Source organism: Lipotes vexillifer, unplaced genomic scaffold (assembly GCF_000442215.2).
Source record: "Lipotes vexillifer unplaced genomic scaffold, Lipotes_vexillifer_v1.1 scaffold58, whole genome shotgun sequence".
NCBI lineage: Eukaryota > Metazoa > Chordata > Mammalia > Artiodactyla > Lipotidae > Lipotes > Lipotes vexillifer.
Window position 1 is genome coordinate 286,333 of NW_006781997.1, and position 26,798 is coordinate 313,130.

General features: G+C 34.9%; 2 protein-coding genes across 3 annotated transcripts in view; one reads left to right on the forward strand and one right to left on the reverse strand.

Annotated features, from left to right (window-relative positions):
• Nucleotides 1-16,476, forward strand: part of SERINC1 (serine incorporator 1) — a 31,466-nt gene extending 14,990 nt beyond the window's left edge. The window contains exons 2-10 of the mRNA XM_007454900.1: nt 1,553-1,714; nt 4,561-4,730; nt 9,953-10,032; nt 10,275-10,412; nt 12,094-12,263; nt 12,369-12,459; nt 14,005-14,149; nt 14,256-14,486; nt 15,806-16,476. Of these exons, the coding sequence (XP_007454962.1) occupies nt 1,553-1,714; nt 4,561-4,730; nt 9,953-10,032; nt 10,275-10,412; nt 12,094-12,263; nt 12,369-12,459; nt 14,005-14,149; nt 14,256-14,486; nt 15,806-15,941 (1,323 nt within the window). The 3' untranslated portion in view covers nt 15,942-16,476. The remainder of the gene's footprint in view (nt 1-1,552; nt 1,715-4,560; nt 4,731-9,952; nt 10,033-10,274; nt 10,413-12,093; nt 12,264-12,368; nt 12,460-14,004; nt 14,150-14,255; nt 14,487-15,805) is intronic.
• Nucleotides 16,477-21,816: 5,340 nt separating this feature from the next.
• The window catches only part of HSF2 (heat shock transcription factor 2), a 36,136-nt gene continuing 31,154 nt past the window's right edge, over nt 21,817-26,798 (reverse strand). The window contains exons 11-13 of one of the 2 annotated variants that reach the window (XM_007454901.1): nt 26,243-26,296; nt 23,443-23,524; nt 21,985-23,006 (exon numbers count right to left, since the gene is read on the reverse strand). In XM_007454901.1, the coding sequence (XP_007454963.1) occupies nt 22,714-23,006; nt 23,443-23,524; nt 26,243-26,296 (429 nt within the window). In that variant the 3' untranslated portion in view covers nt 21,985-22,713. Of the gene's footprint in view, nt 23,007-23,442; nt 23,525-26,242; nt 26,297-26,798 lie in introns of both variants that reach the window. The other variant, XM_007454902.1, reaches the window with a different exon arrangement.

Genomic DNA, 26,798 nt, shown 5'->3' on the forward strand with positions numbered 1-26,798 from the left:
CCACTCCCCCACCCCCGTCCCACAGAGTAATTTAATCAAATGCATGTACTGATCAGTGCTCTGCTGAAGACACAAGTTGAAGCTTCTGCAGATCTCTGGAGTTCACTCTTGGTGTAGCTTTCTCCTCGCCTTGTTTCTGCCCTATGAACTTTAGCTGCCTTCACTTCCCTGAACTCTCAACTCTGTCTCCTCGATTCAGTAGACTGCTGTTCTCTGTCTGGATTCTGCTCCCTGCACTGGAAACTTTCCCAGGCAGAAAGATTGGGCCAGTCATAGAGTTCACACTGTTCATCTCTCTCAGAAACTAGTATCCTACATTGCCTATTGTTAATTGTCTGAAAAACCATTGTTTCATTAATTTTTTCCCTTGGATTAAGGCAGTAGGGTCAGTCTGGTCACTGTTACTCTGTCTTGCCTTGAGTTTATGGTACTTATCCCAAACTTTATTTATCGATGAGATTTTATTTTCAGCTGTTTTTGTTTTGTTCCATGATAGTTAATTACTGTTTTTTTAAGCATGTTTTTCCCCTTCTCATTTCTTCTCAGCCTTGCAATCCTCCTTTTCAGCTTGTTCTATTCTTTTCATTTTGAGCTCTCCTTTTTGCTTCAGGTGTACCAATTTTAGGGAATTTCCTCTTCTTACTGAGTTATGTTTTATTTCAGATTGGATTTTTCAAATGCCTTTTTTTTTGTCTGAGGGGGCATGTTTGCTTATTTTTATGTTTTGCTAAAGTGTGTTTGCATTGTTTCCACGACATTTATTTTTATCTTACTGAAGTTTAGTATAAGTGGTTCTTATCCTACCTTATATTGGTTACTATAGTGTGTCTGGCTTCTACAATTCTCCCTTCCTGTGGTATCTGATGGTATGGTGGAGCTCAGCCTAGATTATATTCAATTCTTTTGAGGATACTTTAATTTTGCCATTCTGAGATATTGTTAAATTCCGTTACTAAGTATTTGCCTCTCCTGCTGAGGGAGATATTCTATTCCCCTAGGATATACTACTACTTTAGTGTGGAGTTCTGTTAGACAACGCTAGCTAGCCTCACTTGTTCACTTATCCTGTTTTGCCTGATTCTAATAGAAAATTTTACTGTTATCACTACCACCAAGTCAGAAGAGGGAAAAGATAAGGATATCAATTCAATTCTTTTCCTTCTCTGGCGTATCTGAGAAATATCAGACTTTTGTGAATTCACCAGCATGATTTCTGGGGTTAAAAGACAGGAGTTGGAGATCAGCTTGTAAGTATGAATATTCCATTGCTTTTCTTAGCCAAACTTTGGTTTCTGCTGCTGGTTTTTTCCCCCTTTTGTTGTTTTAACTGAGTTTACTCATTTTGCTTGATGTAAAGGGCAAGCACTTTTTGGTTTTACTTTGCTTCAGTTTTACCCAGAAGTTACTAAATTTTATAGTTTATAGATAATATATGTGAACCAGATCTCTTGGTAATTACTTTAACTCCAATCCTTTCTTTTTTGAGTAGATAGAATGTAAATTTTCACTGTATCATTTTAAACTATACTGACTTTTAAAGTTCTTTTTCCAGATACCATGTTTGTGTGGCAGTGCCCCATGTTTGCTGTGCCGATGCTGTCCTAGTGGAAACAACTCCACTGTAACTAGGTTGATCTATGCCCTTTTTTTGCTTGTTGGAGTGTGTGTAGCTTGTGTAATGTTGATACCTGGAATGGAAGAACAACTAAATAAGGTTAGTTTTCTTTTTTTTTTTTAAATGATTAACTGAACCTTTAGTATGTATATGCATAAAACTGCTTCTTGTGTATTGGAAACAATACTGTAAAAAGGAAGAATACTTAATCTGAGTTTTAGTAGTTCATGATCATTTAGGAAAGACAAACAATGAAAGGCATCTTATTAAAATTCTCTGATAGTAGGGCAGAAAATGTGTTGTGTTAATATGAGGAAATCAGTAATTCTAACCAGGGAAATGTCAGAACCACTGTGGGTCTCATGGAAAAAGGGACATTCTAAGAATCAGTAAATTTTTGTATGCAGAAATTGAAAAATAGGAAGCAGAATGAGGATAAAAGCTTTTTGAGCTAAGTATGTATGCCTTAGGAAGATTTATCTGATAATTAGGATAGAAGGCAGCAGTTAAGTATGGTGGCTGTTGGAATGGTGTAATCAAGAAGGGCATAGAGGGCCTGAAATAATTCTCTGAATGTAGAATTGACTGAATCTGGATTTAAATATTGGTAATGATAGAATAATAAATAATAACCAGGTTCTGATCCTAGATAACTGAGAGGAAACTGTTGCTGTTAACTCGGGAAAAAAAAGAGAGAAAAGGTGTTTTATTAAACTTTTTTTTCCCCCAGGGAGTCAGGTTGTGCAAAGAGAGGGGGAAAATATAATCTAGTATATAATATGTTAGCTTGTGGGTACTGCACCACATTGTGTGTGTGTGTGTGTCCAGCAGGAAGTAAAATATTTGGGTGTGTAACTCATAAAAGAAATCAGAGATAGACATGAAATTCAAACTATGGCAGCATATGCTGAAGAAGACCATTTGGAGTGAGGAGAGCTAGAGCTTTGAGAAAAGCTCTTAAGGGAGTTGGTGGAGAAAAGGGAACCTCTGAAGGAACAGTGAAAAAAGAGAACCAAGAACCTGTTTAGTAGGCCTTAGGAACAGAGTCTTAAGAATGACAGCATAATGTCTGTTTAAAAAAGGTAAAGGAGTGTGAGGATTAAGAAGTAGCCTTGGAATTTGACAGCCAGTATATGTCTAGTGTCTTGAAAAACCATTTATAGAGTGCTGGCCTAGAAGGATTGGGAGGGAGAGTTAGATGGCTGTGAGGAAATGGATCCAATGAGAATAGACTGCTGATTTAAGGAGTTTTGTAATGCAGATAGTAAGTCTTAGAGGGAGGCTGAACTAAAGAAGTTTTTAGGCTGGGGAGATTTAATTATTTGTATTTTCAGAATAGTCATAAGGGATCTAACCCGTGAGAGAGAATGTGATCAAGAGAAGGCATATAGAAGTTACTTTTTCTCCAAGGAAAAATGAATGACAATAGAAAATTTGAGGTTGAGAGAGTGTTTATGTCAGATAACCTCCATTTTAAACCATAGTTGTCTGCTTAGGGTTGACTTTGGGGTAAGGAAAAATCGTGTAAGTTTGGGAAATGAGCTTATTACAGTTTCAAAGTAGCATTGTACATGGCATATGTAGATGCTCAGTTAATGTTATTCAGGTCCTTCGTGTAAGCAGAAGATGTTCATATGTTTTTTGTCATGGATCCAGTTGACTGTTGTGATGAATGGTTTAGTTGATAGATGTTAGTTAGTTTGTAACCCCCAATGTTTCTGCTTCTCTGCTTTCTGAAGGTCATCAGAGAATTGCATTTCCTAGAGTGCTTGTGATATGTAGGGTCATGTCTCTAGTACTGGTCAGTGAGTTATGAGTAGAAGTGATAAACATCACCCTCTACTTGCTAATGCAGATTCTCCTTTCTTTTCTGTCACAACCTGTGGCAGCCTGGATTCTTTTAGTTGACTACGTAGAACCAACCATGTACATGTACGTGAGCAAGAAATACATCTTTGCTGTTTAAGCCACCTATATTTGGAGGTTGTTACTGTAGCAACTTAAGCTGACTAATATAGGTGATTGAATTAAAACTTAATGATGGGAATTAGCCAGGTGGTGTGCTGCTCTCATTTAAGGGCATGGGATAATTAAGGGTGCTAGTGAGTACATGTTGCAAGTGAGTATGGGTAAGTACATATTGCCATAATTGTTAAACTAAGTTGGGAAAGTAGGGTTCAAGTGAGACCAAGAAAGAGCTTATAGACTGTACAGGAGCTAGCAAAAAGGAAGTAGCACCTGCATCAACTTAAATATAATTTTAGGTTCTTGATTTTAAAGGCACATATTAACAGCTGTATTTTGGCATATTGGTTTGCTTTAATGTTTCTAGAGGCAGTAATTCACTCTGATATATGTGAATAGTGTATCTACTCCCATTTATTTCACTTAAAAATATTTTAAAAATACTTTCTTGTACTCTGATTTCAGTGTGATTTTCTGAAATGGTCATCAGTCTTTTTTAAGATAAAAGATAAAAATACAGCCAGCCATTTTGCTGTTAATCCAAATCCATCCATTATCAGAAATAACACTTGTAGAATGAGGGACCAAAACTCAAAATGCCATCATGATTCTCTTTAGTATTTAGAAACTGATTTAGTTACTCTGTGATTATTTACACTTTTATTGATTGTATTTTTCTCTTATACATGTGATTGAGTATATCCCAGTAGAATGCAAGTTTTAAAAAAAACTTAGAATAAGTCTGCATGTTAAAATAAGCATCCACTTTAGGATTGACATTTGTAGCTTATCGGTGCTCACATAAAGTAAAAAAAGAGTTACATTTCTGTCTTATGAAAATGTGTAGACTTAGCTTGATTACATTTCAGCATAAACTGTAAAGTGAACTTCAATTTTCTAAACCTTAAACTATTTGATTACAGAATTTTTATTTTTTTCTTGAAAAAATTCTAGATCACAAATTCTTGTTTTGTTTTCAGATTCCTGGATTTTGTGAGAATGAGAAAGGAGTGGTCCCTTGTAATATTCTGGTTGGCTATAAAGCTGTATACCGTTTGTGCTTTGGCTTGGCTATGTTCTACCTACTCCTATCTCTATTAATGATCAAAGTGAAGAGCAGCAGTGATCCTAGAGCTGCAGTACACAATGGGTAAGGTTTTTAACAAACTTCAATATAAAGTCTGGATAGTCTCTTCTCAGTAATTTTGAGTCTGTCTAAAGAAAGTTTAAGGTAAAATAAACTTGAACAATCTGCAGAGTTATTTTATTCATGAATGACAAGGTAAGAAAATCCTCTTGTCTCTATTAGAGAATGTGTTGGAATTTGGAAATATAAATACTAAATAGTAGCCTTGGGTCATTTATTGGTATAGTCTCTGCATTATGTTTAATAAAGTTGACCCTTGTGAACAACGCAGGTTTGAACTGTGCAGTTCCACTTTATACGCAGATTTTTTTCAACAGTAAATACTACAGTGTACTACACAATCCATGTTGATCTCTAGTTGAATGAATTCACAGATGAGGAACCTCGGATACAGAGGGCCGACTATAAGTTATACATGGATTTTCAACCATGCAGAGAGTTGGCACCCCTAACTCCAGCATTGTTCAAGGGTCAACTGTATTTTCATCCTAAAAAGGAAGATTTATCATATCTGTGACTAATAATGAGGAGCTTATTCCTCCTTCTCCTCTTAGCTTTTTGTAGGCCAATCTCACTACATAAAACTGAACTCAGTTCCTAAGATGTACAGTGCAGCCAAAATGAAAAACTTTATTCCTTTGAAACAAGGTGATTGATTGATTTTCTAAATGGTTATACTGAACAGCCTAGAAACTTCAGGGTCCCTTTTATCAGTCTCCCTTAATATAGAGCACTACTTCTCACACTCAATTTTGAATGTTTTGAATTTTATCACTTTTTTCCCCCCATAAATTAAAAAAATTTTTTTGGAATATCTGCTGTTGCTTGTCTATTAACATGCTACCAAAGACAAGAAAAATGAACAAGTGAAATATTAATGAAAAAAGATGTGCTGTGTCAGGTTGATTTTATTTTATTTTGTTCCCTTAGTCATTGGTTGTTTTAATTTTAATTTTTTTTGCACTCTTAAAACATCTTTACTAAATGTATTTTTTTTTTTTTTTTTTTGCGGTACGTGGGCCTCTCACTGCTGTGGCCTCTCCCTTTGCGGAGCACAGGCTCCGGACACGCAGGCTCAGCGGCCATGGCTCACGGGCCCAGCTGCTCTGCGGCATGTGGGATCTTCCCGGACCGGGGCACGAATCCGTGTCCCCTGCATCGGCAGGCGGACTCCCAACCACTGCGCCACCAGGGAAGCCCACTAAATGTATTTTTAAACACTTCTTAAAATGCATTACAGGGTGGCTATCACAGTCATTTCATGAGATAACATTATTCTCAAAACATGCACTAAGCACTCATGTCACTGTTAATGTTTTTTTTTAAATTGAGTTATAATTGACATATAACATTGTGTCAGGTTTAAAGTGTACAAAGTGTTAATTTCATACTTTAATATATTACAATATGATTACCATCGTAGTATTAGCTGATACCTCTATCACATCACGTAATTATTATTTCTTAGTTGTGACGAGAACAGTTAAGATCTAGTCTCTTAGAAGCTTTAAAGTACATTTTTCTTTTTCAGATTCCACATATTGGTAATATCATAAATGTTTGTTTTTCTTTGTCTGGCTTATCTCACTTAGCATAATGCCCTCAAGGTCCATCCATGTTGTTGCAAATGACAGGATTTCCTTCTTTCTCGTGCTGAATAATATTCCATTGTGTATATATACTATAGTTTCTTTATTCATCTGTTGACAGATACTTAAGGTTGTTTTTATATCTTGCCAATTATGAATAATTCTTCAATAAACATGGATGTGCAGATATCATTTCAGTACCCTATTTTCACTTTCTTTGGATATATATTGTAGAAGTGGGATTGCTGGATTGTATGGTAGTTCCATTTTTATATTTTTTTGAGGAAACTTCGTACTGTTTTCCATAGTGGCTGAACTAGTGTACATTCCCAGTAACAGTGCATAAGGGTTCCCATTTCACCACGTTCTCACCAACACTTGTTATTTCTTGTCATCATGATAGCCATTCTAATAGGTCTGAGGTGGTGATATCTCATAATGGTTTTGATTTACATTTCTGTGATGATTAGTGATGTTGAGCACCTTTTCATATGCCTGTTGGCCATTTGTATGCCTTCTTTGGAAAAGTATTTAGTTCCTCTGTCCATTTTTTAATTGGATTGTTTGTTTTTTTAATGAGTTGTATGAGTTCTTTATATATATTTGATATTAACCACTTTTTGACAGATGGTTTGCAAATATTTTCTTCTATTCTGTAAGTTGTCTTTTCATTTTGTTGATTGTTCCTTTTGCTTTGCAGAAGCTTGTTAGTTTGATGTAGTCCCACTTGTTTGATTTTACTTCTGTTGCTTGTACTTTTGCTGTCTCATCCAAAAACTCATTGCCAAGACCAATGTTGTGGAGTTCCTTCCTTACTTTCTTCTTCCCAGTATCAGCATCTTTCTAGTATTGATATCTTTTATGGTATCAGGTCTTAAATGTTTAAGTCTTTAATTCATTTTGAGTTAATTTTGTGAGTCGTGTAATAAAGGAGTCCATTTTCATTTTTCTGTGGTTACCCAGTTTTCCCAAGACTGTTGAGGAGACTGTCCTTTCCCCATTGAGTGTTCTTGACTCCCTTGTCAAATATTCGTTGATCCAAAATGGAAGGGTTTATTACTAAGCTCTCTCTATTCCATTGGTCTATTTGTCTACTTTTATGGTACTACTGTTTTAATTACCGTAGCCTTGTAGTATAGTTTGAAATCAGTAAGTGTGATATTTCCAGCTTTGTCCTTCTCATGGCTGATTTGTCTATTTGGGGTCTTTTGTAGTTACATACAAATTTTAGGATTGTTTTTTCTATTTTTTTGTAAGTGGCATTGAAATTTTTATAGGGAGTACTTTGAATCTATAGGTGGCTTTGGGTAGTATGGACATTTTAACTCTTCTTCAGATCCACAAACACGAGTTATCTTTCCATTTGTTTGTGTTTTTTTCAGTTGTTTTTTTTTAATTCAGCCACTGTGCCTTTTGGTTGGTGAATTCATTACATTTACATTTAGCGTAATTATTGATATGAAGGACTTATTAATGTCATCTTATTCATTGCTGTCTGGCTGTTTCATATTTCCATAATTTCTTTTTTCTTTGTTAACGCCTATGTAAATTGGTGATTTTCTTTGTAAATTGGTGGTATGGTCTGCTTCCCTATTTTCTGTAAATCTACTTTAGGTTTTTGCTTTGTGGTCACCATGAGGCTTACATAAAACATCTTATAGATAAAACAGCCCATTTTAAGCTGATAGCAACTTCAGTTGTATACAAAAGCCCTACCCATTTACTCCTCTTCTATTTTTTTGATATCACAATTTATCTCTTTTTATATTGTTTATCAATTAACCAATTATAATAGCTATTGTTTTTTAATACTTTTTAATCTTTATACTACAGTTATGTAGTTAACACACCATGCTATTAAAGAATTAGATTTTTCTAAATCTGTGTATTTCCATTTACCAGTGTATTGTATACTTTTGTATGTTTTCATGTCACTAATTTAGTGTCTTTTCGTTTCAACTTGAAGAATTCCTTTCACCATTTTTTACAAGACAGGTTTAGTGGTGGTGAATTCCTTGGATTTTGACTGGGAAAATCTTTATTTCTCCTTTGTATCTGAAGGATAACTTTGCTGGACAGAGTCATCTTGGCTGGCATTGTTTTCCTTTCAACACTTTGAGTATGTCACTTAAAGTCATTCTACTCTCTCTTGGCCTATAGGGTTTTCTACTGAGAAATCCACTGAGAGCCTGATAGAAATGACTTTGTAGATTACAATCTTTTTTCATCTAGCTGCTCTTAGGATTCTCGCTTGTTCTTTGATTTGTGACAGTTTTCATTATGTGATATGGCTTAAAAGGTTTGTTTGCATTAAGCTGATAGTGTGATCTGTTAGCTTTGTGAACTTGGATGTCCAGATTTAGGAAGTTCTCAGCTATTGTTTCTTTTCTTTCTTTTTTTTTTTTGTGGTACGCAGGCCTCTCACTGTTGTGGCCTCTCCTGTTGCGGAGCACAGGCTCAGCGGCCATGGCTCATGGGCCTAGCCGCTCCGCGGCATGTGGGATCTTCCCGGACCAGGGCACGAACCCGTGTCCCCTGCATCGGCAGGCGGACGGACTCTCAACCACTGCGCCACCAGGGAAGCCCCTCAGCTGTTATTTCTTTAAATAAACTTTTTGCCCCCTTCTTCCTCTCTTCTCCTTCTGAAACCCAATCATTCTAATATTTGAATTCCATAGATTACTGAGGCTTTCTTCCCTCTTTTTCATTTTTTTTCTCTGTTCACCCCTGATTGGGTTATATCAAAATTCCTGTCCGCTTTTTCTGTCTTCCATTTGATCTGCCCTTCTGAAGATCTCTATTGTATTTTTTCATGTCTTTTGTTGAATTTTTCAGCTCCAGAGTATGTTTGGTTCTTTTTTATGATTTCTGTCTCTTTGTTAACTTTCTCATTTTATTCATGTATTTTTTTCCTGGTTTTTGTTGAATTATCTTTGTGTTTTCTTATAGCTCAATGAGTTTTCTCAAAACAGCTGTTTTGAATTCTTTATCTGCTAGACTGCAAGATTTTATGCCTTTGTGTTCAATTATTGCAGGATTATTGTTATCTTTTGGTGGTGAAATGTTTTCTTGATTCTTCATGTTCCTTGTAGTTCTGCATTGCTTTCACATTTGAAGTAGCAGATGCCTCAAATCTCTACTAGGTGTCTTCAGATAAGGTAGGTTATTGATCCTGTTATATCTAGGGTTCTCTCTGACTCTGAACACCTGCTTCTCACTTCTTGTGCCTTTCTGTGGCAGAATTCTTAAACTTTTATGTCTTCTCTGGTTCTTTCAACTCCTCTGGCTAGCTAGTGGAAATCTGTTTTCCAGGCATTTATTGTGTGTTTTCAGAACTATTCATTTGTATAGTGTACCTTATTTACACTTTCATATACACCAATTATAATAGCTATTGGTGTATATGTAAAATAAACCTGTGAAATGAAACTAATATTCTCGTTTTATCATAATGAATTAAAACTGTCCTAAAATAGTTTACATGATATTCTTCACTTCTCGTTTTCAGGATATCCTCAGAAAGAATAGAATTGTCACATAAAGTGTAGCTGTTCTTTAAGAATAGCTCTTCAAAGATTTCATATGTGAAACTACTTGTTGAATGAATATTAATAAAAAATTATTTTTTTGTTTTAGATTCTGGTTCTTTAAATTTGCTGCAGCAGTTGCAATTATTATTGGGGCCTTCTTCATTCCAGAAGGAACTTTTACAACTGGTAAGAAATCTTTTTTTTTCTTTAATTGTGTGATGTTGATATTTTATAAGGAAATTGAAATAATTGTTGCCTGGAACTGTAACTATTTGTTTTGTTTTTTCCTCCCCCCCCCCCCCCCCCCCCCGGCAAAATCGAGGCATTTATGTAAAATTTTATTTTTCCTTTTGTGTATTGATTGTGAAAATGAAATAATGAAAAGTGAACCAGTCACTCATTTGTGGTTTTTTGCTTTTTTCTTTCAGTGTGGTTTTACGTAGGCATGGCAGGTGCCTTTTGCTTCATTCTCATACAGCTAGTCTTACTCATTGATTTTGCCCATTCATGGAATGAATCATGGGTTGAAAAAATGGAAGAAGGGAACTCAAGATGTTGGTACGCAGGTAAGCTTTTTGTCTTACAGAACATCTTAAAGATAGCTGAAGTTTGAAAGTGAGAGCAGATATGTAGACTATGGGAAAATCACAATTTTTATGGTATAATTTTCTGTGAGGAGGTTTTTAGCTTAAGTTTGTGAGTGGCATCTTATCACATTATATCAGCAACTTTACTTGTAGAGTTTTTGGCATGTCAACTAGGAACATACCCAAGAACCAGGAAATAATCCAGAAGACCATGAATGGCTAAAATAGAAGTTCCAAAGCCTATGGCTGAATGCATGTATATTTTACAGCCTAATTTCCTGGGAAGCCTACAGAAGGTTAAAAGTAAAATATTAAAGGGACGAGGACTGCTAGTAATAGATGAACAAACAGTGGTACAATTCTTAAGCAGCAGCAAGCAGGAAAAATAAAAAAGCAACTCTGAAACATTTTGCTTAAGTGCAAAGAATGCCCTATGTGTAACTAACACCTAAGGGAATTTCTACAGTAGTGTTTTAATGTTTATTTATAATGATGAGCTTGAGTCCTGTGGTTATACTCTAAAACAGGGATCAAAATTCAGATGCTTTCAACAGGTAACAAAATGAGGGGGGAGAACCAGGTTTAAGTGCATTTTCAATCCTTTTGCAAATAGAAGGGACTGTGATGAATTGGAGAGTGTAAAGGCCTTTATCTAAAATGCATATAGCTACTGCTCAGTTCCATCGAGTAGTTGCCTTGTGGAAATGTGAACCCAGTGTTGCTTAACTTTTCTGATTTTTCCAAAAGAAGCCATAAATCTGGATTTTTATGTGCAATGATCTGAGTTTCAGCTAAAAAAAAAAGAACAATTTTTTTTTTTTAAATCAGAGTGAAAGCTAAATCCAGCATGTCTGCTAGCTTCATATTTTCTCTCATACAACTAGTTTGTGGTATTTGATCTCAGTGGTTAAAATAAAGGGTTTGGTATTCAAAGAAATGAACTTTGGTCATTTGGAAAATTTACTTATATAGAATATCTCATTTTTTAATGTTAAATCTAGTGTAAGAGTTTCTGCTTTGTTCCCTACTATATCCCTAGGGCCTTTGTAGGTATTCAGTAAATATTTGTTTGATGGATCCCCTGTCAGTGAGGCACATCGACATAAATACATGTATATTAAGCATACATTAGCACAGAAACTAAAACGTGTGTGTGTGATAGAAGAAACTTAGGTTGTCTTATTAAATAATAATGACTTACTCTTGAATAATTTTTTTTAAGATTTTAGTTGATGAGGAAAAGCATTGTTTTGCAGGCTTAGCATTAACAAAATAATTTTCTTAATGCCATTGTTTACAACTGAATGATTATCATTCTTTAAAAACCTTAATATTCCCCTCCTAGTTATTTTTCTGTATTTTGAAAATAATGGCTAATACATCTGAATGTGTTTTGGAAACTCTATGAAGATCATATTAGTATGTTATTGTCCTTGAAAACACATCATCATAATGAGCTATATATAAAGACTATAAAATTCTTAATGTGATAAAGCTCAGAATATCTTTACCTGCTTATATAGCCTATGTAATGCTGACACAATGTTAGTTGCTTAAAGTAATATTTTTGAATGAAATAAGATTGCTTGTAAAATGAGCGATATGCCTAATTCCTAATATTAGTGATAAAATCTAATTGTCCAATGTATTTCTTTCACAGCTTTGTTATCAGCTACAGCTCTGAATTATCTGCTGTCTTTAGTTGCTATCGTCCTGTTTTTTGTTTACTATACTCATCCAGCCAGTTGTGCAGAAAATAAAGCGTTCATCAGTGTCAACATGCTCCTCTGCCTTGGTGCTTCTATAATGTCTATACTGCCAAAAATCCAAGTAAGCTTGGATTAGTTCATTAATGTTTATGAAGCTTCTATTTTTTAAGTTTTCCTAAATCTTGAATGATAACAATATTTTTCTGTTTTGCTTATTTTTTTGTAGGAATCACAACCAAGATCTGGTTTGTTACAGTCTTCGGTAATTACAGTCTACACAATGTATTTGACATGGTCTGCTATGACTAATGAACCAGGTATGTTCGTTTGCTTGGATTTGTTTCTTTTTAATGAATCCTACAGCTTTTCTTTTTTCAAAGATGGTCATTTTGTAAAATTAAGCTCACAGAGAAATGAAAATGGGAATACTATTTTCATCTTTGATGTATTGCTACATTTTTTCACTTAGTTGCTTCTTTCACTAGCAAAACTATAAGAAATTATATGAAAATTATAATATACCTAATTTGTACAGTGCATATGATAGTATATGTAGAAAGAAATAAGAGCTGTTAAAATGTTTGTTGATTCTACTGTAAGTAGTATAGTTTTTTTCCACCTATTATTTTTTGTCTGTGATTACCTTAAAAGTGAATATAATTAATTGGTCTTTGTAATCTTTTTATAGGCCAGTTTTATTGCATTCTGTGGGAGTAGAAGCCTGTATATGTCATTTGCAGTGAAACAAATTAGAAGTTAATAATTACAGTCGACCCTTGAACAACAGAGTTTTGAACTGCACAGGTCCACTCATCCATGGATTTTTTTCAAATATATGTACTGCATTACTACACGATCTGCAGCTATGAATGGCTGGATATGGAGGCCAGCCATAAAGTTATATGCAGATTTTCGACTGTGTGAGGGGGTTGATGCCCCTAATCCACTTGTTGTTCAAGAGTCAACTGTACTGTTTTTTTGAAAAAGAAAAAAATGGTCTCTCTTCCTCAGAATAAAGAAAAATTATAAAATGTTTTCTGAATCTTATATTTCATTGAGTTTATAAATTTTATAGGTGCTTTATCACTAGTTGGAGAAAATTTTTTTTTTTTTTTTAGTTTATTAGAGAAATTTTCCTTATATTTGTCCAGGTAAGTGTCTAGAAAAAAACTAATAGTAATTTGCTTTAGGGATTATCCTTATATGAACGACTTAAAGATAAAAAACATTTTTCATTGATAAGGTGGCAATTGACATATCTGGCTTTGTGGGAGGAAAACATGTGGGACACTTAAGTGGATACCAACCCTATTTAAATTCTTTATTTACGGGAGTCAAGAAGCTGAATAAGCATTAGGTCATTATGCCTTGTTTGCTCATTTCCACAAACTATTTGCTAAAATTCTAGTAACTGATTTTATGTATAAACTATGTAACAATGTAGTTTGGCAAATTGATAATAACAATAGTCACTTTATTAAGTTTATCTCACCGTGTGTAATAGAAAAGCCAGTGCATTTTAGTTTAGAATATCTGAATTTTATTCTTAACTCTACTTGAGCTTTGCTTTAGAGAGGTCATCTAAATTTCACCAGTTTCCTGATCAACGAAAAGCTTAATGTCTCAGCTCCTGCATGAGGTTGAAGATGAAATTATTTTCCAAGCACGTCTATAAAATTAGCACTATAAAATTTTTATAAACAGGTGTCTATAAATAAAGTTGTCTTAAAGTACTTTTTTGTTTGTGCTTTTCTAACAAAATGTTTTGAATTTGCAAGAGTATAAGAGTTAAAAAGAACTACATTGTGCTCTGAAAAAATTTTTATACTAAGATTTTAATTTGACCTTAATTTACATTATAGAAACAGAGTGCAACCCAAGTCTACTGAGCATAATTGGATATAATACAACAAGCACTGTCCCAAAGGAGGGACAGTCTGTACAGTGGTGGCATGCTCAAGGAATTATTGGACTAATCCTCTTTTTACTGTGTGTGTTTTATTCAAGGTAAGAAAAATTATGGATTTTCATTTTTTTAAAAGTCCAGCTATTATTCATATATGAATCTTTAAATTCCCTTTTTTTCCTTCTTTCTAAACTGTCTTCCATGCAGCATCCGTACTTCAAACAATAGTCAGGTTAATAAACTGACTCTAACAAGTGATGAATCAACATTAATAGAAGATGGTGGAGCCAGAAGTGACGGATCACTGGAGGATAGAGATGATGTTCACCGAGCTGTAGATAATGAAAAGGATGGTGTCACTTACAGTTACTCCTTCTTTCACTTTATGCTTTTCCTGGCTTCGCTTTATATCATGATGACCCTTACCAACTGGTACAGGTACTTATATTTTATGAAAACTTTGCATGTGGAAACTGATGGCTTTTTTGTGATTCCATTGTTAAATGTGGTATGGAGTACTTTTTAATCCTCCAATATATTTCAAAATTTACAACTAAATGAATAGTGAGATCAGTTCCAGAAATGCAGGCTTTATTTCCTTGCTTCAGCAATAACAATCATAGAAATATTTCCACATCTTGAAGAGACTGAAATAAAGTTTCATGAAACTAACACATTGCTTAGGGAAATACATGTTGACAGTGGATCAAACACAATGCTTGCTTTTCTTTTTAATACTGACTAACCAGTTCCCAACATAGTGCAATAAAAAGATACCCTTCTTCTGTTTTGTTCAAACTTTGTTATTAAAATTTTTGAAGATTTCAAAATTGAGAGGCGAATACATTAACATAGATGGATTCTTAGAATTCTTCAAAACTAATTTTTGTTTTTTTATCACTTCAAAACTAATCTTTTTGAAGATTAGTTAGTTGGAAGATAGCAGTTTATATTTTGTTTTTAAAAATTCTAATTTTGTCCAAAGGACTACTGAAAGATTTAAGATTCAAGTTGAACTATGTGGTTAGGGCAGTTCTATTTTTAATAATTTTTAATGCGTAATTTCCGTAACAGTTTGTAAGAGGGCTTTGAATACCATCAAAAGATGTAGAGAAAAGATTATTCTTTGCTTTATTTCTTTGAGAGCAGCCTCTACCAGCATTTATTATTGAAAAATACATATATTTTAAAATTCCTACACTGCAGTTTCTTAAGGTATACAAACCCAGATAGTTCTCAGTAATTCACAGCTTTGGCTGTCAGGTTAATAGTAAATGTTAAGATTAGATGAAAAATATTTTTGGTATGTTTCATCAACATAAAAGTCAGCTAACTTTGGGATGTATTTCCTTCCTAGTTTCTTAAATCTGAGAAGGTGGAGGGGGTTCCCATATACACTCTGAACAGATTATATTCTTTATAACATAAAGACTTACCAATTCTATTTATCTAGAGGTCACACTCCATTTCTCTATCTCGTAATTAGTGAGCCAGAAAAACATAAAGATTTTCTGAGTATTATCTAAAAGAGCTATTTCAGAGGCCTATGTCCTCTACTCCTTTAAAGGAAATTGATTTTACCTTCACATTAGCTATCAAAGTGGTGTGGAAAAGCAAAGCAACAGATAATTAGTCCAGCAACTATATATCTGTTATCACAAATTATATACAAAGAATATTTCTGAAGTAATGAAGCCTGATGGCTTGATGACCGATAATCCAACCTCTCCCCCCTTTTTGTTTTCTTTAAATTTTAGGTATGAGCCTTCTCGTGAGATGAAAAGTCAATGGACAGCTGTCTGGGTGAAAATCTCTTCTAGTTGGATTGGCATTGTGCTGTATGTTTGGACACTGGTGGCACCACTTGTTCTTACAAATCGTGATTTTGACTGAATGGGACTTCTGGCATGAAAGTCTCACTTTGATCATCACTTATTTGAAATTAACAGTATTCCCAACTTTTGTAAAGTTGCGTATATGTGTGCCTCCCCTGTAACTTCTTCAGTGTTCTGGCATGAATTAGATTTTACTGCTTGCCATTTTATTCATTATAGTCTTGCCAAGCACATTGATAGGTGTTTTAGATTGAAGCAGTTCTGAGTATGTTGGTGGTGGTAAGTTAGAAGTGGTTTATCCTTTGCTCAGTACCTGTGAAAAGAATAAAAACAAAACTGCTTGACAGTTTGATTTTTAAATTGTGTTAGAACTTATGCTGTTTTAGAAAAATACGAAATTTATGGCTGCCTTCTGAAATATTTGATGCCTTGCCCTACAGGATACTGCAAAGAACATGGCTATCCTAAAATTGTATAAACAAGTCAGTTACATGCCAGTTTTCTAAAAAATCTTTTCAGATTTTTCCCTTGATAGGAAGAGAAGGAACTTACACAGGTGTGGAGTGTTTGATTGACAACAGTGTAGCTTATGGTGGAGACTGAGATACAGAGCTTTCAAAGAAAGATTGCTGGTGGTGGGTACTAAATTGAATACCCAAGTTGGTTTGTAATGATTCCTGGGTAGGGATGGCATTCCATACTTACATAGTGAACTCTGTTTTGGTCATTATAAACACATGCAGATATGTTAAAATGTGTTCAGTGGAGTGATTAGGAACTCTGAAGGATTTAGACAAAGGCCTTGAAAAGGATAATCATGGGTTAGAAGGAGGTTGAAAATCACTTGGAAATTTCGTTTTGAAAATCAGAGTTGATAAACTTTTGACAGAACAGGAAGAAACTGCAAAATAGGCTTCAGTAGACAAAGTCTCATTTAGTTTTCTCATTTAAAAAATGAAGAAACTGGGCTTCCCTGGTGGCGCAGTGGTTGAGAGTCCGCCTGCTGATGCAGGGGACATGGGTTCGTGTCCCGGTCCGGGAGGATCCCACATGCCACAGAGCGGCTGGGCCCGTGAGCCATGGCCGCTGAGCCTGCACATCCAGAGCCTGTACTTCGCAACAGGAGAGGCCACAGCAGTAAGAGGCCTGCGTACCACAAAAAAAAAAGAAAGAAACTGAAGAATAGGCTTAAACACAGCTAATCAGTGGCAAAGCTGGGAAATCCCAAGTCTGTCAAAACAACTGGCATTCTTTCTGGCATTCTTTCTGACATTCAAAAATAATTACTATTCAAATATATGCATAATAGATTTTACACCTTGTGAGTGGTGGATAATTTATGTGATGTGAGTTGCTGGTGTCCAGCATGCCTTCTACACACAGACAGGCCAGGAGAATGATGGACTGCTGTAAACTCCTGCTTACAGTATACTATACAGTTCAAAAGATGCTTTTGTATTTGCTGCCATCCAATTGAAATATATAATCTTTCAACCTGAAAATCAAGCAGTATCAGTGTTAACTTAGGTAGAAAGTGTTATTTGTGTGATTAGTGTCTTAATGTATCTTAAAATCTACATTTGCTTCTTTTAAGATATTAATGTGAATGCAGTATAACAATTTAATTTCCCACCGGTGTTGATATTGTGTTCATGATTTCAAATGGCTGTGTTCTATCTTTAAATAAATGAATTCAGAGAAAGTGTGTGGTGTATTAATTCTTTAGCAGTTTGAATTTAGGTGGTATAATATTCAGATCTACTTTCTTCCTGTGTATTAAAGAACGTGACACTAAGGGTTAACTGACCATTTTCTGTACTGAAAAACTGAGTCGTTTTTAAGGTAATATTTACCCTTTTGGTCCTCTGTAAGAAACACCTGAGTGGATCTCAAAGGTAATTCAAGTGGTGTTCTCCTAAAGAACCCTCAGGAGGGAGACCAGTTAAGTTTGGAGAATATTTTTAATTCATTTGATTGATAGATACTCTACACTTGCTGTGTCCTCCAGGCATTTTTTCCCTGAGTGGCCAACTGATGCTTCTTACTCTGACAATTAAGAATAGATAGTATTAAAAAAAATAATAAAAAAATGCTCTATTCCATAACAATGAAATATCAGGAAGAGAAATTAAAGAAACAATCCCATTTACCTTTGCATCAAAAAGAATAAAATACCTAGAAATAAACCTACCTAAGGAGGCAAAAGACCTGTACTCTGAAAACAAGATGCAGATGAGGGAAAGTGAAGACAACACAAACAGATGGAAAGATATACCATGTTCTTGGCTTGGAAGAATCAGTATTAAAATGACCATACTACCCACAGCAACCTACAGATTCAATGCAGTCCCTATCAGGTTGCCAATGGCATTCTTCACAGAACTGGAACAGAAAAAAAATTAATTTGTATGGAAACACAAAAAGCCCTGAATAGCCAAAACAATCCTGAAAAAGAAAATGAGCTGGAGGAATCATGTGCCCTGATTTTAGACTATACTACAAAGCTACAGTAATCAAAGCAGTATGGCACTGGGACAAAAAGACACATAGATCAATGGAACAGGATAGCCTGGAAATAAACCCACACACTTGTGGACAATCTATGACAAAGGCAAGAATATACAATGGAGAAAAGACAGTCACTTCAGTAAGTGGTGCTGGGAAAACTGGACAGCTACGTGTAAAAGAATGAAATTAGAACATTGTTTAATACCATATACAAAAATAAAATGGATTCAAGACCTAATGTAAGACCAGGTAATATAAAACTCTTAGAGGAAAACATAGGCAAAACACTGACATAAATTGCAGCACTTTTTTGGACACATCTCCTAGAGTAATGGAAATAAAAGTAAATGAATGTGACCTAATTTAACTTAAAAGCATTTGCACAGCAAAGGAAACCATAAACAAAAGACAAGCTGCAGAATGGGAGAAACTATTTGCAAATGATGCTACTGACATGGGATTAATTTCCAAAATATACAAACAGCTCATACAGCTTAATATTTAAAAAAATAAAACCAATCAAAAAATGGGCAGAAGACCTAAATAGACAACTTGTCACTATTTGGCCATTGTTACACCCTTTTTAGTACTATCCTGTTCCAGAGAAACAGACCAACAGGGTACGTGTTTGTGTGTGTGTGTGTGTACAAATTACAGAGGCTGACAAGTCCAAAATCGGGCTGCTTGGGTTGGTTTTGAGACTGCACAAGAGGTATTACAGAAGCTTTGGGCGCAATCTAGTAAGTCAAGGTTAGTATCAGCAGTGAAAAATCAGGTTGATAGCATTTACCTTTCATGTGTTGAAAGTGGCACTTCACTTCCATGATCTTTCCCAAAACCCATAATCCCAGTCTACTGGGAAAGAACATCAGGTAACCCCAAATTGAGGGGCACTACAAAATATCATGCCAGTGTGCCTCAAAATTGTCAAGGTCTAGCTTATTTGTATTGTAGTTAGTCTGTGTGAAACCAATTCCCTGAAACTTGACTTGCTTTATGGCCTAATATGCAAGTGATTCTCAAAATGTTTCATGTATGCTTGATATTTCAATTAGGCTCTAATTCTCAAATGTAGCATTTTATGTATGTTCATCATGTGTCATTTTCCCAGTCTGTGGACCTTTTGTTCTCAACACTTCAGCCTCTAAATTCCTGAGTATATACCATCCCTATGAAACACACAGTGACACACCCCAAAAGAACACTTAGCTCTAAGTCACAGGCACTCCTGTGGGCCTACTTGTATCCCAGAGGCAAAAGAAGCTTGGAGGTGGGATGAACATGAGGGGTACCCTCTAAAGTATTCATACTGTGCTATTTGTTTTCCAAACAGCACACAGACTTTCTGCAGTAAACACAAGTTAGGTTACTTTTAAAGGAATCAGTTTCCAGATCTTCAATTTCCATGTGTTCATGGAAATTTCCTAAAGTTGATGTGCTTGAAAAGATGCCTCAGGACAAGGCATCATCCCTCTTAACAATTACTCTTTTCACATTTGACAAAACAAAGGATATATAATACCTCTTAATTCATTCTGAATCTTAATACCAAGGCACTTTGGATAAAACCGCTAAACACAGAAGTAGAGACAATTTTAAATATTGGTAAGAGAACGACACTGGTTTAAAAAATCCTTAGGTGATTTTTATTTCTTTCAATGAAATTGAATCAGGATGATCTAATGAAATTACCAGTTAATAAATTTTAAAATACTTAGTGAATTCTGAAGGACTTCAAATAACTGAGTGACACTGCTGTAACAAAATCCCTTCTATTCTCTTCTTTATATTATAAAAGTTTCTTAGGACTCTATAAAAACAAAAAAAAATTGATGCTCTTATTGATATAAACTTACTCCCAGATAATAAAACATCTGGGGAAAAAAAAATCCCTGAGATCTGTTCACCCCACAAAAAGATGTATTTCTGGTAAAATTTCACTTTGTATGTTTAACAGTTCATCAACATTTGGACTATATTCTATTAGCGAACACTAAAATCTCTAACAGATCAGTCCCCCAAAATTCAGAGACAGAATATAATAAAGGTTAGTCCACACCCCCACCCCACCTGAAGTCTAAATGAATACCCAGGATTGATGGGTGGCTCTCCTCTAAGCGGCGATTCAGGAAGCCAGGTTTCTTCCTTCTCGTGTGTATACTCAGAAGCCGCATACTCCTCTGCATCAAGCTAGTAGGTGGGTAAAAGGTGAGGAGGGTTGTTGCATGGGGGAGATGTTCACAGACCAGACCTGCAAGTTCTGAACATCACTTTTCCTGATTTATTAGAATTCAATTACATAGCTACCCTGTTTACAAAGGTGGAAATAATCTAACTGCATGATAGGAAATGGTTCAGCAATCAGTTAACAGTCTCTGCCACATGGTTTATACTGTTTTAATCAATTGTGTATTTATAATTGGAGACAAACTTTAATGCTTAGAATCTTAAGGTTACAGAATAAAATTTCAAATTTAGTTGCAGAGAAGTGCAACAATTATCTTCAATGTATGACTGTCACGCATAATAAAAGTAGGATAAAATTCTTTGGAGGAAGTGGAATGGATGATGAACATCAAATCACTATGGTATTTAGATTCTTTCAGATACATTTAAAAGCACGTAACAACTATTTTTTCAAATGGCAGTATTTAACACTATCCTAAATTCTTCCCTAATACTTAAGATGAAAAAATTTAAATGTCACCTTAAAAAGTACTAGGAGGTATAAGGTTTTCAAAATTATTTTTTAAATACTTCTAGAGTTATCCCCAAAGGAGAAGAAACTTAATCATATCCCACAGTGAGGAAGCGAAGCGAAAAAGAAAAAGCCTCTGAAGCTCTCTTCTGAGTCTCTAAGCTCTTCACACCTTAACAATCTCTAAGAAAGTGACCTCTAAAGCTTACGCAGAAAACTGTTCTGGGTTCTTAAATTAGTTCACCAAGATCCCACTGTCAGAGCCAAGTATTTTAGGATCTGCTAAGGAAGGGTTTCTTATCCCTCTGTGCTATGCTTTATTTGAAATTTTACATCACAGTAAGAGAAGTTCCAAGATACTGAGACTATAACCAACAGGAAGGCCATCTTGGCAATTGCTCATCCAACTGCCCTAGAAAATATTCAGATACTAGCTCACTGCTTTCAGTCCTCTGCTTGAAGGTACAATTCTTCAAGTGATAGTGCCCTGGCCTTGCATTAAGTCCCTCTAATTCTTCTGAGCAAGTGTTCCAAAGGAAAGAAGTGATTTAACTGTTTCTCTTATCTTCTCTCAGGGCAAAAATTATAGGCCCTTGGCATCCAGTGATAATGTTCTTACCTAATTTGGGACAACTGGAAGCATACTTTTCTCAGTTCTTTATTAGCAACATAGAAAGCAAGCCAGCATAATTTTTAAATTTGGAGGCATTAAATTTCTTCCTTGTTGCAATACACAGTCTGTCTTCTGAGATGAGGCACAAAGATCTTGGTATGACTCATATGAAGAATAATGGACAACAGACAAAGTTTACAGTTTAAGTCTGTCTACTTCCTATGAAAAGGAAAAACTGTCACATGGATGTCACCTCCAAAGAAGACACATAACAGACACTAGTACGCAACATTCATTATATTTATTTTACTAAATATTATGCTTCAAAAAAACACAAACAAACCGGAAAACTTTTACTTAAAACTAGTCCAGCGAGGTGGATGGGCTGACGGCACCCACCCCCCTTCTATGTACACGGAGCTGCGACTGCCTCAGACAGCAAGCACTCAAGTACACATTGCCTTTCCTGTTGGACATGAATGAGCTTCTCTGAACCAAGAGAGACAAATGAAGTTTTACAAGATACAGGCACTTTATGTTCCCAGTTTTATAAAGAAGTCAAGTGAAAAATACTTAATAAAAGCAACTGGAACAGAGAAAGCTTTAGGAGTTCTACCATTAGTTATAGTGACTTACACTCAATGCAAACAAGACAGCATCAACAAGTAAAACAAAAGAAACAAAAAGTTTAACTGGGGTTAATGAACATACATGTAAAAAACAAATCCAATTTGCTGTAATTGGAGAAAAATGGCCATTTGAATCCAACTTAAAGATATGCCAATACTGTGATTTAACGCATCAAATCTTATGTACCTACGTAGCTGAGTAACATCTGAAAGCTTTGCAAGAGTGTGTGGTTAGTGAGAAAAGCAAAAGGTGCTTTTGATTCCACAGTATCTGATTAAACGAAACAAAGCAATTTACAAAAAAAAGTACCAAATGATACTTTAAAATAAATAGTTCATCATTTTGATGAATATATACACGTAGAGTCCACTTCTTGGGGATTTAGCTATCTAAAAGTGGCATATCACTATCCAGAGGTGCAGGAGCAAGTTCACATAAATAAAACAGTGTGGCTTCACTAGCTTCAGCTTCAGTCAATGGCTCCAGGCGAACAAGCTTACTTTGGGTTGGTTCTGGGTCCAAGCTGCTGTCCAGAAGCTCATCAACTTCTATGGGTTTATCTACAGAGGACATAACTTCTGATGATGCTGTACTCCCCTGTTCAACAGTAGAAGCAGGGTTCCCATCGAGGAATGCAAGAAGTGGAAAGGCAGTGTACTGTATAAGCTGCTTATCTATAACAAAGATAAGAAGACTGATCTTTTATCACCAGCTTATATAGAGTTCAAGCTATATGGTGGAAAAAACAGAAGCAGATGTGCATATGTGCAATCATTACCCTTATATAGCCAAACAAGAAATATCACACTTTGTGTCAGTAAATTTAAAAATGTACAAGTCAGAAAATGTATACTTTTATTCAACAATTAAGAACTGAGGGTTCTTTCAGTTCTCCTGAAGTTAAATAGGGGGGAAAAAATGACAATCTTTAAGAACTATTACCACACCAATTCAATTTCCTTTATGTGCTGGAACCTTGATACGTTATGCATAGAACTGAGACTAATACAAATCTGTGTTCAATTGTTAAGCATGGCAAAACCTTCCTTGGCCCACAGTTTCTACATAGAAATCTTTATTTAAAAAAACGAATACTACATTTATACCTACCTGTTTTGGGTTTAGATTTTCTTCCCTCTTCTGAAACTGGCTGAACTACATTGCTCTTGGTTTCTAATCCTTTATTCTCAGACTAAAAGAGAAAAAATAATATAAAAATACTTGTCTCATATTTTATATGTTCCTGAAAAATAGCAAAAAATTAAAAACTGGTAAAATATAAGAATATTGGTATGTTCTCTGAAATATATGGGAAAGGGGAGCATCAGGAAAGATGAACTAGGGAGAGAAAGAGATTTGAGTAGAGGTAATGAAACTGGCTAAGAAAACTACTGCTGTCATCAGGTGGATGAAACAAAGAACCTGAACTAGGATGACACTAAGTGCAAAAAGGAGGGAGCATTTCAACAGTAGAACAGACAGAATTTGACAAGAGTAGAAGATGGTAATGAATCAAAGATGGCTAGTTTCTAATTGCTAATGAAGAGATAATTCTTTAAACAATTAAATTCATTTTAAACAGCTTTGATTTAAAACGTATTACACATTTCTTTTCACTCACAAACAGACTATTTAGCATAACTGAACACGTTTACAGTAGCTCAGGATAACATCCTTCAAACTATTTATCCCTATAGTTGGAAGCCTCAAAGTTGAGGTGGTGTTTCTTCATTTCCTCTTTTGGCTCTTTCAATTCTTTTCTGTCATTTAAATTGCTTCTTTCAACCACTGTCTTCTCTCCTTACATCTGATTGTAAGGGGATTAATCTTTAAATGTTAAGTTCTTCAGTGCTCTTTTCAACGATGTTCAAACTGAGGTGCTGAGGTTCACAATTTTTCCTGAATAGCTGTAAGTCCCAGATATCTGCACACTTGTAAACTATATATGATGTAACAAACATACTAATTCCTATAATTTCCCTGATATTCATCACAAAATTAAGCAGTACAAGTTTCCAGACTTCATAGATAATAATGACTCCAAGACATAATAAAAACTACTTAAACTTCCACCAAAATTTACATTAAAATATTTCTCATTTAGCATTCACAATAAATAAACATTAATGAAATAATACCTTCTGTATTTTTCTACTTCCTAAAATAGGTATTTTCCAAGGATGCCACTCTTGTTATTCTAAATGCATATTAGAACCAGGATGACAAATGGGTTTCATCTCCCATACAAACTGCTGCTTATTAGTAGTGACCACTTAGACTGCTACAGTGAGGAGTATAAGGCATCCTGACTCATTAGTAAAGAGTGCTGTAATACATGTCACAAAATACCTGTCATGAGCAAGGGAATGACAGCTGATGTGTCAATTATTTAAAAACAATCTAGATTCTATAATTATGATAAAAAATCACTCTTAATTTTAATTTTTCTATAGTACTATAGAGCAATATGTAAACTTGCTGTTTAACTGCTATTTCTAAAAGCTTCTGGGAACAGGAGATGATTCAAGAATAGAGAACGACTCAATGTCTAACAATAAACAAACAGTACAGCACATTCACTAAATGAATGCATGATATGGGTTCATTCAACTTAAGGTCTAACATTCAATAATATATTTACTGAAACACAGTACTGACATGGTCTACAGATTATTATAATATAAGCCTAGCCAAACTATAGTCCAAATGCCAAATTCAGCATCCTGACTTTACTGAAAGTAAAGTTTTACAGAAGCACAGCCATACTCATTCTTTTATGTATTGTCTACGGCTGCTTTTGCACTACAAACTGCAGAGAACACCTGGCTTCATGCAAAACCAAAAATATTTAGTCTTCACAGAAAAAGTATGACAACCCCTGATATAAATCATCCAAATACTGAATGTATAATCAACCTTCTAGTTCAAAAATTCACAAATTCCTTCAACTTTAAGTTACCCAGGCTATAACTTTGAAAATGTAGAAAATGTGGTCAGGCCATCCTCACACATGACAATGGTCAGAAAAATTCTACCTCCTCACTCTTATACCTCATATTTATTTAATATGTGTTCATTTTTTACTATAAAGAACAAGAATAAAAATTTTGATTCCACTAATCTAGAATTTGTACACATTTCAGGGGACCTGATTTACCTTTTTATTCAACGAAAAACAGGGATTACAGAACAATTTGGTATAAATACAAGATAAATGAAGTATATACCTACTCAAGACAATAAGCTATACAACGAAACAGAATGATTTCTAAAGGTCTGCTCTAACAACTGCACACTGTTCTTATTACTCATTAAAAACCAGTTCTAAAGAATTTGTTAACGTCTGCTAATCCCAACTGCAGGTACTATACATTTAAGAAAATAAAACAATTACTTAAAAAAAGAAGTCCAAAATCCATACTTCACTGTTTCAACTCACCTTACCTACAAATAGTATAAATCCCTGTGCTTTTACTGTATGCTAATAAAATGAAGGAACTTATTTTAAAATACGGGTACCCTTAAATTTTCAATAAAAAAATGCTGAGAAGTTATTTATAGATGGAATAAGAATGTAAAATGAAGACACAGAACATGAAGAAATCATATTCTAATAATTTTTTTCAGTGATATACCTGAATATGCCAAATTTAGTCAGTTTATCTCCCAGCACATTGAGGGCTGATTTCACACTGGTACTTAATAGCACAAGGCACAGAAGAACTGGGCAATGATTCACCCCATAACCAAAAGCTAATTTTTCATCTAGAATTTTATTATCTTGATCACATGTATTAGGTAAGAATATAAAATGCTTTTTGTAACTGGGAGTGATACTGCTCTCTACTTACTAGGACTGTTTTCAAATTCTTACAGCTACGGGTCCTGAGCAACACAAATTAAAACTTACTTTTGTATTATTGATGTAATCTGTGGGATTCATCTGCACAGAACTAGTGAAAAGCTGAAAGACCAAACAAGAAAGATGATAAGTTTAAAAAATATTTAAAAAAAATTAACTGTGTGTTCAAAATTTCTATACAGCCATCTTGGGTGAAAAGATGTAGCTCCTGCACTAGGAAGTTTCCATATAGTAAAATAAGTTTGGAAGAGAAAAGCAGGAAAGCGGAAAGAAAAACAAAAGCAGAGCAAGCTAGCCCATGCATTAGCTGTTTTAAGAATTTCTATTCTATAAAGTAGTAGGGTAAATCACTTGAGACAAATAGTGGTTTTCCCCACCTACCCTCTCCTTCATTTCCTTTATTTTTTCCTCCCTAAAAGCCTCTGGCCTTAAATGGCACCCAGGGCTGAGTCCCTTGCCCTGACAAGAGCCTTCACTGACTACCTGCTAATTATGTGATAAACTTATAGAATCTGCTCTATGACAGTGGTTCCTAAATTACACCTCAAGTAGAGCCCTCTGACCAAATGGCTTAACTCCGTGTTGGTTCTTTTCACCTCACCTA